This window comes from Onychostruthus taczanowskii, unplaced genomic scaffold (assembly GCF_017590055.1).
Source record: "Onychostruthus taczanowskii isolate IOZ18803 unplaced genomic scaffold, ASM1759005v1 scaffold163, whole genome shotgun sequence".
Taxonomy (NCBI): Eukaryota; Metazoa; Chordata; class Aves; order Passeriformes; family Passeridae; genus Onychostruthus; species Onychostruthus taczanowskii.
The window spans coordinates 513,778-533,227 of record NW_024498829.1 but is presented as its reverse complement, the minus strand read 5'-3'; the positions used below and the strand labels follow the sequence as shown (position 1 = coordinate 533,227).

Below are 19,450 nucleotides of genomic sequence, written 5' to 3'. Positions count from 1 at the left end.
AAAAGATGCCAGTGAGACTCTCCAGTGTTTAAAGCAAACCTATGTACTTTGCAGTAAAATTGAAACAAATCTGATAAGACTATATATTCAACTGAGAAAAAGATTTTAAAATTGTGCATCCTTAAGAATGATGTACAATTTCAAAAAAGTTATATAAAAGTAGTTAACATTTCTAGAGATTGTTTTAATTATGTTGGTGTTTGTCATGAAAATATATATAGTTCCTTCACAACAGAAATTCTGTTATTGATGTGAATGACAGTATTCTGGAAGAGTGCTTATGAGTTAACACATCTGAGGTCCCTAACCCAAGATACTGGCATCTTACTACAAGTGCTCGACTCACAGAGTTAATGTGAGTCATATAGTAGGAAATTATTTTAAAAATCAGACCCCTTATTTGAAAAATATTGAATATCTAGGAATCTCATTTGGGACTCCTATGTTTGCAAATTCCAGCCTAGTCTTTTGTAGATTCATGTGCAAAATTACTTTACTGGAATTTGCTCCTTGTTCTTAGAGTGACTTTTGGCCTCACACTGATTTCAATTAGAAAACACTTATCCGTATCATATTCATCTCACAGAAATCACAGCTTATTCTTTGTTCCTCAGTCACACACACAAATAATCTACTCTGGTCCCAATGTGATTTTGTTTATCTAATTACAGTCAGTAGAAGATTGGAAAGTCAAATTCTCAAATACTGTTGAGAAACCTCAGTCACATAAGTCATTGATGAACCTGTTCTAATCTTTCTTGGTGTCCCATTTATACCTGAAATTTGGTATCCTGATCTATTACGAAGTCCACATAATTTCTCAGTATCCATTCCTGTTTAAGTAGGAGAAAACCAGTCACCTCTTGCTTTTGTATAGTCTAACAATATTATTTCATGTGATTTTTTTCCCAGGTAGCTAAGTTTTGTTTTCCATGACAAAACTTAGGAAACAATGTTTTTATTCAGATTACACAGTCTGTTTGGCCTGCAGTTTATTCTGCATTTTAAAATTTCTTTACAAGTAGAAAGAATTCTGAAAGAGAACTGATTTCATAAACATAAATCCTCCAGGAATTGTTGCCTTTTAAAATAAATTCTCAGCTCCTACTCTAATTTGGGTAATAAGAAATGAACCTGTTCTAGAGGTGAAATATCAGTAAATTTTAAATAGCAATTAATTTTGCAAGAAATATACCTGAAGCTTTTATTCTATCTATTTCCTGTTTCTGAGCTGTTTTCTTGACACTTATTTCACTGTTTAAATGTCACATGTTCTTTTCTTAAAATATCCTTCCCCTATTTTGGTGGTATAACTCTGACTTACTGTTTTCTATAAACATGTGAAATGGCCTCTGGCATTTAGTTTGACTGTTGGAATTTAAATGTTTTAACAGGAAAAATAAAAAGATTCTTCAGCTGAAAATACAAACCAAGCTTGCAACTTTTTGCATTTTACATCACACTGGAATGAGGAAAATTTTATTCTGACAACAGCAAATAGATTTGTGAACTGAATTGATGATCTCAATAAAATATCCATTCTGGTCTTCCTTATCCATTCCTCTATTTTTTGAACAAGAAATTTTGTTGTTGCTTTCTTCCTAGGAATGTTAAGGTTCTCAGTTAACCTACCAATAAAATATCGGGCAGAATACCTTCCTAAAGAAGAATACTCTTTTGAGTGAAGGTGTGGAGATTTCTGGACTAATCAAAGGAATCAAGTAGGGGTAGGTAAGTGGAGTATCAGTTTGATGCATTGTAGGCGTAGTGATGTTACTCAATCATTGGCAGCTGTTGTTCATTTCTGATGTGGAAATGTGTGGTCCAATTCATCTGCCTTGCCAAGTTGTGGGCCAAATTGTTCATTTTGGAAGAAATTATTGAAAAGATTCTCCAATACATCCATCATTATGTATGTAAAAGTTTCAGAGCAAAGAACACCCATGACTGTTGCAGTGTGCTTTTATACTTTGTAATACTTTGTAATAGTTTTGATTTTGTATCCCCTTATTCTCCCCAGGTGATGTACCCCTTTTTGTACCCCCTTCCTCTACCTGTGTAACCATTCTCCTGTGTTGAGATCATCCTTGGGGGGCTGACCCCTGGCTTCGGGCTAATCACTCGACGGCTTTGACCGAAAGATCTAGATAGAAGGGATGGGATGCTGAGTGACTGACAGAGAGCCAGGGCGGGGATTTGGGGGATGATCTCATCACAGGAGAATGGTTACACAGGTAGAGGAAGGGGGTACAAAAGGGGTACATCATCTGGGGAGAATAATGGGATACAAAATCAAAACTATTACAAAGTATTACAAAGTATAAAAGCACACTGCAACACATGACTAAGAAGTAGAGAACTGAGTTCTTGAGTGAAGAGCTAATGTCTCAAATCTATCAGAGTCATGTCTGAGGTGGTGGCAAAATCATCTTAGAGCAGGGAAAGGCATTAATGATGTCACCGTTGCTAATGATAGAATGCTACATTTCAACACATCTAAGAAGTGTCTCTTCCCTTTTTGGATGCAAAACTGTTAACTACAATTTTAGATCTGAGAGGGTTCAGTTTCCAAAAATGAGATTGTGGGAAAAAGACTGGAGCTAAAATTAAAGATAAGAGTATGGAAAATATAGGGGTTGCTACTCCCCAGATGGAACACAGTCAGCACACCCAAATTTCCACATATAGTACAATCTAGGGGGAACTAAACGGAGAGTGGAGTGGAGTGGAGTGGAGTGGAGTGGAGTGGAGTGGAGTGGAGTGGAGTGGAGTGGAGTAGGGTGGAGACACTGCAACCAGGCTCTGTTGAAATCCTTGGAGAAGAGGGTACTTGGTGGTTCTTTTTAGTTGATAAGCCACGTAGGAACTGGAAGCCTAGGGAGATAAAGGAAGATGTCCTGCTAGTGAATTTGCAGCTATGGCAAAATTACCCTCCTTGGATTGACACATATCCCCATCCTAAGGTCATCTCAGATACTACACTGATGTTACCTGCCTCCAAGGCATGACCATCCCTCACTGGGTAATATGTATTACTAATGACACTCAGGCTTTGCATAAATTTAAAAGAAGAATTAAGAAAGGAGAGAAGACTCCATCATAACTGCTGGGATTAGCTGGTAGGCTGAACCTCTCTTCTCCCCATATGGACACCTATGGGGTAAGAAGTGTACTCTATGCATGCTGAATTATTATCTCTAGTGAGCTTTCACTGGGGATTAGAGCTTGTCTGTACATTGCTTTGAAAACATTTTTGCAGTCAGATACTATCAACAGCAATCCTAAAACATTAAGCTCTTGCTACTGTTTTTTATTAATAAAGATTTATTAATCTGCAAACAGTTAATGTGGATTCTTCAAGGGTGCTAGCAGTCAATGGCAGTGGGTTAAGGTGTGGAGACCCATAAGGAGGTCTCCCTTTTGGTGTGTGACCCTGAACAAATCAGTTGAACTACACTCTGATCTAGCAGACTACTCTGTGAAGGGTCCCCATAGCCGGAGGTGCTGCCAGACTGCTTAAGCAACAGGATCTCAGCTTTCCTGAGTCATGGTCAGATTAATCAAACACTAAGGGTTTGAGAAAGTCTTCATTTTCACATGAAAAACCCCTAACATCATGGAAAGTCATTGAATAATATCATGGTGATTCTGTGATTCCTAGGGGGTAATGAAAGGAAACCCAAAATGGGGGTAAAATATGCTAACAGCAGAACAAGGGGAATGGTCTTACTTTTTTGTTCCCTGAACTATTTGAGGCCAAGCACCTCCTAGCTAAAAGAGAGAGAGAGGAGTGCACTCTCTCCATGTGTTCTGGGAGAAATTTGTGCTGATAATGCTCAGGTGGGGCAATGCAGTGCCCTGAAAACTAAGCTGTGTTAGTACTGCCTGATCTAGTCCCAGAACTAGAAGCAAAAAATTCATGGAATTAGCATAGCATTCCTTCTGAGTTACTTTCTCATGCTGAAAAGCAAAGGCATATTATCTTAGACCACGCACTGGGTCAATACTGCTGTATTATTCCTGGTACCCAAGAGGGAATCTCTGCATGGACTGCTCTTAAATCATCCACACACCATGCCTAACATCCTGCTTTATTACTGAAGTAATCTGTTAGGAATATGAACTGAAGTGTACTTCCTCTGCTACTACTGCACAGAGCTTGAGTATCTATCTTCTAGCCTTGCACTGCCTAAGACAGCTCTCATTTCCTCAGGAGCTGCTTGGGTAAAGAGGAAATGTCTCCTTGCATGTCTCACAAGGGAAAATAAAGGAGGAAAGGTGAAGTAAAAAAAAGACCTGGTCATGTCCAACAGTGAGGACTCTATCCCATCACAGAGATAATACAGGAGGGAAGTAAGCCAATTACTGGTATTTTCTGGACCTTTTTCCAGCTTCCTGCTTTCTGCCTTTCAGGGAAGTGCAATGAAAACTGTCCTTCCTCCTTGTGACTCATGAGCTTCCAATGCCTACTCTTGAGCAGATGAGATTAAAGGATGCATAGGCATCATTCTTTCTCAGGAAAAACAGACACTGGGAAGGGAGAAGGAGTACTTGGGGCTGAAAGATTAAAATAGCACAGATCACAGGTATTTACATTCCTGGCGGAAATATTATCCAAACAGCTAAATGGCGTTTAAACCTTCATCTATTTGACCCTATTCCCATTGGTTAGTTAAGGAAAGCTGCAAGCATGATATTTATGCAGTAGCTGCTAGCTCAAAAAACAAGACAGATTATTCTGAAAAGAAACAAGAAAGAAAGTGCATTGGCATGACCAATATAATTTTTCACATTCTGCTATTTGCTTACATCTTTGGTATTTGTGGCAGCTAGGTCATTTTCTGTATGAACCCAATTGTATTTGCAGAGCTGCAGTATTTAATAGCAGGCTTTATTTTTGCACTGGACATGGTGACAAAATTTAAAATGTTTTTATTACTATGACTTTTTATATCAATCTAACTAACATCTACTGTATTTTATATAGTTACACATGATCCTACAGTTTTTACAATGTTGGTAAGTGGTTACCGATCCTCTGTCTGGGAAGTGGTCTGAACAGTTTTATCACTTGACAGTTTGATATGCCTAAAAATGCTGTAGAATAGTCACTGACTAAATAGAAACCACATGACAATACAGTTTCAAGATTCAGTTAAAAAGAAACTGGGCACCAGTGCCATGGGAATCTCATTTTTTTGCACCTGAAGATGGCACTACATCCACAGGGAACAAACACATCACACTGCTTTTGTAGAGCCAGGTTTTTGAGTGGAAGTCCTAAGACACCTGGCGAGTTTTGCCTGTAGGTTGTAAAATTCTTATTTCTTACAAGTGTAATGGGGTAGAAAAGACAGCAGAATTACATTCTAGTACTCCCTAAAGAATGCACCAATTGAGTGCATCAAATGAAATAATATAATTGTATTATTCTTGTTTTCCTCCAGTGGCAAATCCTGGGTGACTGAGCAACTACATTTTTTGGTAATTTTAGGATCTTCCTGAATTCATGGCTTGTATTTATTTGTCCAGTCTTTTTTTTTCCCTCCCTGTTTTATTAAATAATTTGCATAATCAAAAGTGATTATCGGTCACAAATAAGTAAGATCTCCTATATTTGCTATTCATAGTTATTGTCATATGAGGAACACAGAGTTACACAATAATGTTATGCAGAAACTGAAATTCTCCTATTAAAAATATCTCACATCCTATTAAAAATATAAAGAAAACAACCAACAGATATTTTCTGAAAATACTGTGATATTCAGAAAAGTTCTGGCACAGAAAAAAAACCCATAGCAAATCAACAGCTTGTAACAGCATTGATTTGTGAACAGAAGGTACAAATATAAATATTATATTAATTTAAAAACATATCATCCATAAAAATGTATTTTTCCACACAATGTACATGAATTCTACTGTATTATCACTGTTCTAATAATGCAGCCTAGGTGAATGGAAGTTGGACTAACTTGTCTTGAAACTGTGTAACTTTTCTTAAATCAGTTTTTCTTATTTAAAACTGCTCTTCTTCAAAGTACTTTTTTTCCCCCCAATGGGGTGAAAAAAATGTGTCAAATTATGCTTTCCTCAGACCTTAGCACAGACCACTGAATATGTATCTATGTATTCCTATGATTGGTTTCAGGACACTTTCATGGTTTAAAGTATCATTTAGTAGTACTGGACTGTTGTTCATGATGAAATAAAAGAAGTTATCTATGAAATCCTTTTTATTACAGCTTATGCCAGAAATGCTTTTATTCATCTGAGAACATTTTTTACAGGACTAGCCCAATAATGAATGTTACTAAAAGTATGCAAACAAAGTGCTTGAAGCTTCCAGAATAGCCCTTGGGTCTGAAATTCCCCCAGATGGAAGCCAGCAATTGAAAAGCCTCCTAAAATGACAGGAATATCTGCACACGGTAGGGACTGGCTACTGAGAGATGTGAATCTATACTTAGCATTTGGTTCATGCAATTCAGTGTTTGCACAAAGAATCAGCACACTCACTTTGCAAAACAGAAGATCTCCATAGAACCTGTGCACTAAGTCAATGGTCTTTGTAAAACTTCTGTTATCAGAAATATAACCAAGTTAAGCCAACATGGTTCAATGGTAAGTAGTACTATGGCTGTAGAGAGACATGACCAAGACTGCTTTTAGCCTTATAGAGGGCTCCTGCAGTCCAGCAGCTACAGAAAACTGGCTCTTATTTGTCACCTCTTAAAGGCTCCTGAACAATTAATAGCCTAACTACTCAAAGGCAGCTTTAACAGTATTTCCAATAAACAGTGTTCCCTGAACCTAGCAAAGACTATGTTTTGGGTTTGTTCTTTTTTTTTTTTTTTTTTTTTGGGGGTTTTTTTTTTTTTTTTTTTTTTTTGTTTTTTTTTTTTTTTTTTTGCTTATTCATTTGAATGGGTAAGCCAAACAACTACTTCTGCAACATGCAACATCCATCATGGACAGTACTCCTGGTTGTTATGTTAATTAGTCCTTAGACTCAATATAATTTACAACCAATACACAGAGTGGAAAGCAGAACAGCATTTCTTTTAACATGTTATCCACTACTACTTACTGTACAGGGAACAGGTCTTCCACTTGAAATTGAGAAGATGAAAAGTATATGCCCAGATAATCTAAGAGGCCAAGAACATAACGGTTGAAATCATAATAATTTGAAATCAGCGTACTGATTTCAAAGAATGCTAGTAATGTTGATCCCTAAATTCTGAATTTTCTACCTAAACTGATTTTTTTCCTTTCTCATTATTATCATGCAAATAAGGTGGCACCACATACGTCTCTGATTTACAATTGAAAAGATCTGAGAGTGGCATTTGGTTTTCTCACATGAAAAGCACTTTTCGAAATGGTACTGAAAATGCAGTGCAGCCAGGGATATGTTCCAGTCAACCAGTAACCTGTGTGTTCCAGTCCTTATGTTATGTGCAAAAGCAAGCACTATAATGATTTAAATGGTCCTCTTGACAAAATAATTAACAGGGTGCAGGTGAGAACAGATGTGTAAGTTTGGATAACTTCCAAATTCCATCAAATAAACCTACATATTCAACTTTCTCCTTCTCTTGGGGGAAAGTGTAAAACACTTTAGAGGTGGGAATTAGGCTGCTGAGAGGTGTGACAGGAGGTAGACATACCTGATGCCCGTGTTACAGCTAATATAATTTCTGTAGGTTTTTGCTGCATCTATGATAGTTAGGAAATACATTTTCAAAAATTGTCCCTGCACTTGGTATCTAAATAAATAAATTTCTGATCTTCCTCTGGGAAAGAGTTCCGTAGTTTCTTTGCGTAATATAGGTTTAAATATTTCCTTTCATCAGTTTTACCTGCTTTTTTTTCAGTTTACCTGAATATCTGTTTACTTTCACTTATTTTTGTAATATAAGATAAAAACTCCCATGGATTAATTTTTTTATCTCAAATTTATATTGGTAACATTTTATTCCTAATGCATATTAGATATAAATATATTATTTGATTAATGATATACTGGAGCAACTACAAAGAAACAAAAAATATCAATTCTCCAGGAAAAATGAATTGTATAGGTCTGTGGAAAGAAAGCTCTAAAATAATCTTTCTCTGTGAACCCCAATAGACATGAAAAAGTTTGAGTGTCTGAGTCCAAGTAATTTGTCCTGAAAGTATTTGAAAACCAATTCAAAAAGTCAGACATTATTTTGTGTGCATGGATACTATGAAGTCCTTTGATTTACCTGCACTGCCCAGAGGTAGTCCAGACGCAGTTTCAAGTCCACCTGTCTTGAATGCAGTGCTAAAGCACAAGAAAACAGCAAAATAGCTAGTATTGGTTCATAGCCACGCATATAAAAGGAGCCGCCCCTTAAAAATAAGAAGAAAATAAATGTGTTATTCCAGGTCTAATACTTAACACTGCACATTTAATATCAGATCCTTACTTCACAACACATGGGTACCTCCTAATCACTAGCTTTTTCTGAAGAGGCTCATCTGGGCAGGGAGGTGGGTGATAGTACATCTGATCGCTGCATCACACCAACATGCAATCCTTGAGGATTTTTAGATGCTATGCATTATTGTAATGTGTGTGCATGTTTTTTATTAGAAAATATAAAAACATTGAAAAGCTCACAAGTTTTATTGAAATTGGGACTGATTGAGGGCTCCTGAAATATGGTAGTTAAGTTTTTAACTGTGTTTTTCTATTCCATATGATAGCTAGAGCTAGACTGCAGAGTGTTCAGCTGGGGTACATTAACATAAAACTACAGACAATGGGGCAACAGTTACCAGCTTCCAAAAGCTGCTCTCCTGTTAATGGATGTTACTAGATCCTACAATTGCTGGGAGAAGATGACTGATGTATTTCTTATGTTCTACTCCAAGGCAGCACTGAACACTAGGGGACAATTCAGAAATAAATAGACAACGTGTGACTATCTATAGAAAATTACCCATTGCTTAATTTTGCAAGATACCTACCCCACTGCTTTTCTGTAACCACTGAGTTCCAGAATAACTATGTACAAAATTGTAACAAAAACGAGGAGAATAATTTTTGGCAAGGAAGATACACGTAGAAATATTGCCAAGGTGAGAGTCCCCACTACACAGGAAAGGAAAGCATAGTGGGCTGTGTCACATGGAAGTTCATTCATTGTTTTATTTGTTCCACCAGGAGAAATTATAACTATTGAGCTGCTGGAATTGGTATTCCAAACCCAAGGCATGCAGCCAACCTGGAAAAGACAGGAGAGGTGAGAAGGGAAGAAAGTTAAAAATGAAATAAATAGAAATGTAGTTGCCACGGAGGCTGACTGTAGTTCATTGCTAACCGGAAAAAATACGGCTGTGGAGTTCACACTCAGCTCAATGCTGTATTAAAATCTCCTTTTCCTGCAATGCTCTACTGAGTTTTAGGGGAGAGACACAATTTGTTAATTAGATGCCAATAAGGGCATCCAATTAGGTGTGGGCTTAGTTGAATAGTTTCCCTCAGTGCTCAAATGTAAGAGATTCTCAAGCCAGGATGCTCCTGCAAAATTAAGGAACTTCAATTAACATTTTATTTGGCCATGCAGGTGAAAAAAGTTTTTTTACAGAGCACAGAAATAAATTATTGTTTTACTGACTATGTAAATCACATAAAATTCAATTACTTAAATACAAAATAAAACATTTTAATTGAGTGAAAAACTAAACATAACATCTTTTTCCATCTCACAGCTACTTCTGCTGTCACATATGGTTCAAATACAAGGACTCATCTTTAATTACCCCTGTCATTTCAGTTATCGAAGGAGCTCCATTTCCTTCTGACACTGGGAAATAAATTTTTTTCATATATCTCTTATGGGAAATTTGGGGAAATCTAACCTGCTTTTCCTAAAGACAATGTCATGTACATATCTCAGAGCTGTTACCCAAGAAAGAGGGGAATTTCTGGCAAATAGTGCAAGTCCCTAGAGCTCCAGTTTTAACTGCAGTCCAGCCTTCACCCCTTACAAAGGAAAAGGATAAGAGTTAGTATAAGTAGGGGAGAGTAGGATGGTAGTGTGAAATTGATTTAACAGGCACCATCACATAAGCCCTGTCTTGTACTTAAGCATCTCTTTTCAAGTGCATTATAAGACCTTTTTATTTCATCCTGACCACTGACAATGAAATTTTATAGCATGCTGTAAAGTAACTGACATCCTGAAGGGTGATTAAACCATGTATTTTAGAAGAGGTTGTATTAACTTAGAAAGATGAGACATAATAAATAAAAAAATGTGAGTTAGACTCATAATGGGTAACTTGAAATGAGATTGGGAAAATCTCTTTTAATGGGATTTTTTTCAATATCCTTAAAAATGCTTTCATACTACATTTATCCAAAAACATACATATGCATGAAGGCTTCATCAGTGATCTGGAATCCATCCAGGAAAATATCATCTGCTATACAACCAGTACTGGAATGTCAACACCTAGCTCTTCCGACAGATGTGAATTCTAGAGGCATTACTTTACAGAAATTAATAATTTGTACTGATTCAACATTTCTACTTAGGTTACAAGTTATTTTTGTTCAGGAATGGATTAAGTTATGTTCTAAGTTGTAACTGAATGATCACTCCCTTGTTGGAGGTCAGAACTTCCGAATTCTAATCTGTCTACCACTGTTGTTAAGCATTGCCCTAGGACTTACGATATCTGTTTCTCATTCTCACTATCCATAAATGGCAACAATGGTGCTTGTTTCATTTGGTCAAAGTAAGGGTCAGATCTGTGGAGGCTGTCATAATTTTAATCTCAGCTCCAAAGTCAGACACACAGACTTTGCTGAGAAGATAGCCTGGAATCACTGCAAAGCTCTATGCATTTTGCACTTATGTCCACATTAGGAACTGAATATACATCTGTGTGCTATTAGGGCTGTGTGTTACTCACACAGATGATGTTCAGGAATTCCCAGAAATGTCTCAACATCAGCAGTTCTTGGCTCCTCTCAGGACATTGGAATACACAGAAAAGGGACCCTCTAGCCACCCAGTTCACGGGGATAAACTAGTTATGATGTTCTTAGGGCAGGTCCAGGGACGAGTGAATACACAAAATACAAAATACAAAATACGGGGCTCGGCATCCCAGCACTGAGAATTGCTCATGTCTTCTTAATGATCAGAACACATTGTCAAATTCCTCCAGAGAAGCATGATTTAAAACATCTGCCTTCTCAGCATTTCCAGTTGTGTTTCATGTGCTATTTTTATGTGGATTCTTTCCTTTGAGTACACTATTAATTCATTAGCATTAGCAGCCAAAATGCTAAAGATGAGAGCTAGGAATTTGTCAAGGCAACTGACTGACAAATACTTAGGTGGAAGTTTGAATACCATTTGAATTCAAGTTGACCATGTTGAACTCTCTGCTAATCTACAGTAAAGGAAGCTCAATTTTCACAAGTCTTGAGCACATTCACTTCATATAACAGAAGCTTTTTAGACATTAGACGTGAATGGATCATATCAGTAGCACAGTGTAAGCACTTCTTCTTGTTACACAAACCTGTCAATATTTTAAGATCTCTCTATCTTTCTGATCTGCCTGGACTAAAAATATCCCCATTATTACACAGAGGTATCTTCTACAAGTTGTCACATAGAAATAGTAATCTTGTTTTGACACCATGCCTTGTCTGTCACAAAATATTAGCCATTAAACTAGTAAGCAAGTTTTACATTTAAAAATGGTTTTCCCATAAAGTCCATGACACCAACAGTCTACATGATGCTAAGGTCTGAAATACAAATTTATGTTGGTTTTGAATAGGTATTATCTGTGTAATTTGCTAATGGCTTTGCCATTCCTAATTCAATACACTGTCTCAGGCCAGTGAAAGTTCTAATTGCAGCAAAAGGGTTTAATTTTGAAGAAGCATGCTCTGCAAGTATGAAAAATAAAACAAGTAGGAATTCATCAGATGAGAATATGGCATGTGTTTAAAGGATCTGCACAAGCATGTTGTGCAGATCCTTAAGTGAAACGTGATTCAAATACTCACCACACAGCCTTGAGCCACAGAGTATATTAAGATCACAATAAAAATACACAAAATGGTACGAATTTGTATTGTCAGGCACCCTGGAAAACACTAAAAAGAAAAAAAGGTATTTATATATAAAATATTTAAGGTGTTTTTAAAGTGAGGTCATTCTTTTTCAGTAGTCTATAAAGAGAAGTGAATAAGAGATACAGAAATTTCACCTGTACTGCAAATTATGAAATTGCAGTTATTGTTGTGTAGTAACTGTTATTCACTTGTTAGTGTGTAGGTGTATTTTAATGGTAATTGCAGTTTTGGGGATAATAAATGTGAAATTACTACTGCTATATATTATTTCTCACTATAATTAAAACTCTCAGAAATTTTAAGTTGTGTGTCTACTTATGATGCAAATAATATTCTAGAATGGCATTTGATTTTGCTGTCTTGGGGAAAATACCCAAAGCAACTTTTGCCTTGCAAATTTTCAGCTCCTTTGCCTTGCAAATTGTGATCCAAGAGAACATACTGTGATAACATAGAATTTTGGAGTGGTATATGTGTCTTCTGCTATAATAGGCAGGTTAAATGCCAGGGTAGTTTTAATTATTGTGACTCATAAAAACATTGAATTTTTCAGAATCAGCAGTAGGCAACAAAAATATCTGGTGAAATGGAGTCCTGTGAACCTTTTGTTTATCTCCACTTTTACCCTGATTCCATTTGTCACACTATTACGTGATAAGTTCTTGCTGCTATGAAGCCTGTGGCAGAACGTGAAAGAGGAAGGGTAAGTCTGTCAGGCTGTGCACTTAGGCCTGTTCCTGTCATTCTGATCAACTCTGCTTCCAGGTAAAGCTGCTTTCCTTCCTTTCCCCTTGCACTAAGAATGTTTGGGGCATCTATTACCTACTAGATGTATCTTTCAGACCACAGGACTTCTAGTGACTTCAAGGGTAAAGAATACAATCCAAGAAATAGTCAGATTTAAAGTGGGGACTATCCCGTGTCCTTTAAAAGGAGGAAGCTCAGATTTATCAAGGTTGAATTTCACTTAAGGTTAAATGGAGCAAGCAAACGCCTGGTTTTTGGATAAAAGTCAACAGTTTTGAAGAAAAGCTGTTAATTTCATGGGCACCACCAGCCTCAAAAACATAGCTTCAAGCAGGCAGCAAAGTAGTCAGAGAAAAGCTACTGTAGCCTTCAGAATACAGCAATTACAGGAAAAAAAGTAAGTATGAATCTACAAATATATTCTGGCTTCAATATAGGTTAAGTACATGTAAATGTAGGTGTGGAGTAATCAATATAATATCAGTAGCAGATTTGTATTATAGATCTGAGTTAATTTTCTACACCAGTGTAAGTACTAGCATCAATAAAATAGATTGGGATACCTGAGGTATATCACCTTTAATAAAACTGAGCATATTGAAGAAAAAGTAGCTCAGATTATAGGAATCTGAGATTGAAAAGCTGTGTCTCAAGGGAGATACAGCAATTTCCAAAATGACACTATAAAAAAGGACCATTTCTGCATTCATTCATCACTATCATACAGTTCTGATTGGAAGGGACCTCAGGAGGCTCAAAAGTAATGTCTGTCTTGACCCTCACAGTCTCAGGGCCATTTTTGCAGAGTTGGTTACTCCTCCTGTGTCATTGCATGGCATTATTTCTTCTCAAGACCTGGACTTTGCATTATACATTCTATATTTATAAGATTCCTGTTTGCCCATTCTGTCAACCTATCTAGGACCCTCTCAATAGTCATCCTGCCAGCTGTTCTCACAAAACTGTAGTCATTTGAAAACTTGACATGAGTATTTGCCATGTCCTTCTCTAGGCTGTTGATAAAAATGTCTGACAGGATAGGATCCAGGATAAACTCCTGTAGTATCCCACTTATTACTGGTTTCAAGGTAAACTATAACCATAAAGTGCTATGCTCTGAATGTGATTATCCCCATATTATTTTACCCATCAAACTGTCGACATAACTAGACCAGAATCCTATATACAAATGAGGTGGAACATATGTGGTTTTATCCATATAAATAAAATACAAAATATTTTTGTTTGAAGAAAAAATATACATTCCATTAATTAAGTTTGCAACCAAATAAGCTGTCTGCTGCTTTTTAAAGAGATAATACCCATGGTTTGAAGATAATTCTGGATGGTTAATAGGGACAAAGCAAAATATGGATTCAAAGATCACATGTCCTGACACATTACACAGACAATTTTTTTGGTCTGTGTAGCACATACATGTTTTAAATGCTGACATGTTAGGCTATTAGGCTAAAATGGAAAACAAACCTTTAAAAGATAAGGTATGAGACATGTCTGAATTAAAATTCTGACACTATTAAGATTTATACTTCTGACTTTAAGTCATTCTAAGATTGTATCTGCACTTTCATGATAGCATAGAATTTTGGGCTTAATTTTCTTTGTTTTCTTTTATTTGTGGAATTTTTATTAACTAAATAAGTAGTGTCAAATTACCACAATTCTAGGTAACTGGGACAGTAAAACATTATTAAAGTAGTTCTATGAGTGAGGTATTTAATGCTAAAGCATGGAGAAGCTGAGTCACTTGTGCAGTGTGAAAGAGCAAGTAAGTGCCATAACACTGATTAAAATAGGGGAATGATTATTTTACAACTGTATATCCATTATCCACACCATATTAATTTTAATTATTATAAGACTTCTTTTGCCAAAAAGTTTTAAATTGTGATATTCTAAGGTTTTATATTTCTTTATTTTTCTAATGCTGGATTTGATCCTGTATTGTATTGAATCTCTGGAGGAATCTGGAATAAATACAAATTTTCTTGACTGACAAAACACATGGAATACCTCTTATGTTTGCACTAGCCCCAGGGAAATGGTATAAAGAGAACTAACTTGCTGCAAACTTAGTCTGCATTTCTACGATCTATACAGAGAAGAACAGATGATAAACTACTCTGCCCTAATAAAAAAAGAGATCAACCAAGTTACTCCCAAATAATTTTGTAAGTTCATAAAAAAGGTTCTTTTCAGCACCTGATACTCTGCTAATATACTATTTATGTTCCCATGAAAACACATGCTTTTCTTCTGCCAAAGGGCACTTTTTAAAACTAAAATTAGTGTGTCCTAATCAAAAAAGCTGATTAACTGAGTAGGTGTTTTTTCCTGATATATGTCTGAAAAGACTAAATTTGTATTAATTCAATAGAAATTCCTTTCCTCAGAAAATTATCCTGTAGGTGCTTTATTCTGATCTGACACACCTATTTCTCTTCTAAAACAACCAAATGACCTTCTGCATCATTACTGTTGTAAAAATATAGTGCAAGAGAATTAATCATTACTGAAGGTTTTAAAAGGCCAAGGATTGTCTGTACAAAACATTGTGCTTTACCATCAAAACAGCTACTGTATTGGCAGGAAAAATTTTGAAAACAGAGGGGACGTTAGCAGGACTTTACACCCAGACCACCTGGAATGAAAGGGAGACCTATTGTGCTCTGTAGTCAGAAAGGAGTAAAAGTCAGGTTAAAGTAGTTTACCTAAACACAGTATTTAGTGGTAGGTGTTCAGGGAAGATTTAGCAAAAAACAAAGTGTAGAATTTAATGGCACTGAATGCTACACTGCTGTAACGATTACTCATGTAAAAAGCCTACTTTCAGATGATTGATCTTTGGTTTTGAAATGTCTAATACATTACTTACTAAGGAACTTTAAACACATAAATTTCAGACTGAGAATCTGTGAAGCATACACTGATGACTTCATATTCCAAGAAACAAACATATCATGGACACAAAGGGAAGAATAGTCGCAAAATCTTAAATCACTTACTTGTACTCGTGTGACATGTAGGTACATAATACAAGCCACTAGGAAGCATATGCAGAATACCAGGAGAACAAGAACTATGGTACTCCTAGAATCAAAACACAATGGAAGTAATGCAATGCAACTCAGTAACAGAGGAGAACAAACTACAGTTAGGGGTCCTTCTAAAACAGTATTTTATAAATGGTGGAAGATGTCCTTCTCAACCTTGCTGTTATACTAACCATCACAGTGCAAATTAAGCAGTGATGTCTACTGCTCTCAAGACTATGAAATTAGTAAATGCTCTTGTAAATGGTCCCCACTCTGATGTCAGAAAAGAGATCAAAGAACCACAAAAATTTAAATGTATGGTAGAAACACTTTCTAATTGTAGGCTAGTGCAGAATATTCAGCATGATGAGTCTTGTAAGGGGAGTGTGTAACTCAATTACTTGGCCTTGGCAGTGGTGTTAACAGTTACCAGATGCTTTTTCTGTCTCATTTTTCTTTCTCAAAGATTCAGAAATCAATGGTCATTCAATTTAGACACTTAGCAAGTCAAATAAAATCAGAAAAAACTGCCTTCTAACGAAACGAAAAACTCCCTCATTTCGAGTCTTCCTCAATGGTTAGACAAATCTTAAGTTTCACAAAGATGATGTAATGATTCTTAAATTCTTAATCTTCCCTCTTCTGATCTATCAAAATAGGCTTGTTCTTAATGAGAAGAGGGGTGAAAACCAAGAAATTTCTCCAGAAAACTTCTTTTGGAAAAGTACCTTATGGATATGAGCAAGCTGACAAAAGTTAGTCCACCAGTGTGGATGCATTTGATTTCTGCTCAGGGACAGCCTGGTCCCATGCCAGGGCTGTATGACAGCAGCTTAATATGATCTTCACACCTTCTTTTCTAACTTGTGAGAACAAACCAGTCAGTCCAGAAGCCATCTGAGCAATGGATTCAGGCATTTATGTATCTGTGCCCTTGACAATTACTGGGAAAAGATTGTTTGTACAGGGCTTCTAACAGCAGAAGTGTGCAATTCTCCTGTAGAGTTTCTAACTATTTGACTTTGATTTCAAATTAATGTAACAGTTTGTACTGATACAGGAACTGGGAGAATTCTGTGGTGTAGTATGGTGTACCCAGACTGGGAAGGTGACTCTGGCTGCTGTTAGTGGGGACTCTGAATACAAGTATTAATCAAGGCAGGATCTCATGCCTTTAGAGAATTCCCTTGTATTCAGGATGGTAGCATGCTAGAAAAGAATGCAGGAGACATGTCTGCAACAACATCTTGTAATGCAGCAATAGCTGACAACTGACAGTAGTGCTGAGTGGGACCCTGACAGACATTCGGGTTGGCATTTAAAAAGGGCTGCATTGTTTTATTAGTAAGTAAACACAGAATCTGACATTAGAAGTGCTCATAGTCAGGGTTTTTAGCAGCTACACATATATGTACCTCCATAACTGGACAGTGTAGGTTGACAGGAACATAGCCTTACACTGACCACCTCCATCTGGGAATATAAAATGTGTCTATAGTTGAGAAGCTGTTTTGCTCAAATGATAAGAATTGTGAGAATAGCAAGCCTATTGATTTCTGTATATCTATGCAATAATTGACTTTCCTATAACATTTTCTTGTCTAGATGATCAACCTCCTCCTTGAAATATTGTGATATATAACTTCTCCCATTAGGGTAACATATCACAAGCCTTGTATTGGCTTTTGCATTCTCCTGCCATATGTATAACTACTTTGGCAATCTAAATAGCAGCTTAAATCTCCAAACTCTGGAAAGAGGGGAAATTTTCCTATACTTTCAAAGTTTTAAATTTTTAAATAATTTAGCTCATATTTTCATATGTGTCACAGCAAGGGAAGAGCCCAAGAAGAATTTGGCTATATGAAGCCACCACTCAGCCACTGGAAGAAAGAACTTAGGAGCATTCACTGAGTGGCTTCTTTAACTAACCCAGTCCATTTCATTACCTTCTGTGGTGATATTCTTCTGGAGCTTATGTGTCTGTCAGATCACTTCTTAAATTGAATCTCTGCCCATCTGTTTTTAAGTGACAGTAGTTTTTCGAAAGGCTATTATATGATTCTTGGAAATTCACTGTAGTTTCAACTACACTAACACACTTTGTTTCTACTTGTTCAAAACTGCTATGTATTGCTGTGTCTTATTGAAGAAGAAGGTGAAAGACTTCTTAATCATGCTCCAATTAGTCAGCAGAGTCATTAGTTTGGAAATGATGTAGATGATAACTGAGTTACTTCGAATTCTTTAGATGAAAGGCACTATATTACAAATTAGTGTTTATATTTTATTAACGTGAAGAAACTGTTTTTCAATCTTTCAACTAGAAATAATAGAATATAAAAGTATTATTCTAACTGGGGATTTGTGAATAGAAAAGACCCTAATTTAAATTGAATTTTCAAAAGCATTATCCTGTGGTCAGTTCTATTCCCACTGAAGTAGGTATAAAAGTGAGTAAAGTTTATTTTTAATGCTTTGATATTCTAATCTGATAAAAGTTCATTATTCATAATTTTATAACTTATACACAATTCTATCTACCTCTAGATTTGAAAGTGGTCTAATTATTTTTTATTTAGTAAGCACTCATCTAGAACTGACAAAATCTGAGGTAATCACTAACTAATCACTCAACAATAGGCATAGGACACCTCCCAAACACATCATTTGGTTATGTTTACTTAAGTGCAGTCAAGGTTGGACTGCAAGTTATATGTGCATAGCCAAAATACACACTAGGCAGTTTATGTAGGGATAGTATTGATACCAAAAACTTCAATGAATGCTATAAATGCAGGCCTCAATGCAGCTGGATGGGTACTTTCAGTACTTTGTTCCCATTAAACTCTGTAGGGTTTTATCTCTGTTGCTATCAATGCCTGAAGTACTTAATCCAAAGTAGCACAAATACATTTAGAAAAGCTGCAGTAACACCTTTGTTTGTAATGCAGAAATGCTTTAAATAAGTTAGAAATAAACACTGAATGTTTAAATAAACACTGAAATGTATCTTTTTCCTCTAAATGCACACTACTACAAAAGAAAAAAAAATATAGTGAAAAGTGTCTCCTGTGGACAAATGAAAGAGATAACAATTAGACTGAGGGGTATACTAACAGAGAATCTCCCATGTGAGGTCCCCATTCCTGTTCCAAAGACTTTCGTTTTTGGCCTGTGCAGGATGTCTGAGGATGTTCCACTTTGAGTTATGATGGCAAAAGACAGAAACTTACTGTGGTATTATTAGAAGGTAGACAAGGCCAAATAAGGCAGCTAGAATTAGTGACAGAACTACAGCACTGGTGAAGTACTCATCCTGAAGCTGGTGGTACTGTTAAAGAAAGGAAGAAGTGAAGACAATAAATATTTCATATATACCCAGACACCCACACTTATCCATTCTCAGTAAGAAAGAACTGCATCCTAAAATAAAACAAGCCCCTACTTAGTTAAAAACATGATGGCTTAATTCACACTGAAAAGACAGATGAGGGAAGTCTAC

General features: G+C 36.3%; 1 protein-coding gene across 1 annotated transcript in view; it reads right to left on the bottom strand.

Moving 5' to 3' along the window:
* Positions 1-19,450, bottom strand: part of ADCY1 (adenylate cyclase 1) — a 150,678-nt gene that overhangs the window by 9,715 nt on the left and 121,513 nt on the right. The window contains exons 10-14 of the mRNA XM_041399528.1: positions 19,182-19,279; positions 15,916-16,000; positions 12,074-12,163; positions 9,007-9,263; positions 8,259-8,385 (exon numbers count right to left, since the gene is read on the bottom strand). Coding sequence (XP_041255462.1) covers positions 8,259-8,385; positions 9,007-9,263; positions 12,074-12,163; positions 15,916-16,000; positions 19,182-19,279 — 657 coding nt within the window. The remainder of the gene's footprint in view (positions 1-8,258; positions 8,386-9,006; positions 9,264-12,073; positions 12,164-15,915; positions 16,001-19,181; positions 19,280-19,450) is intronic.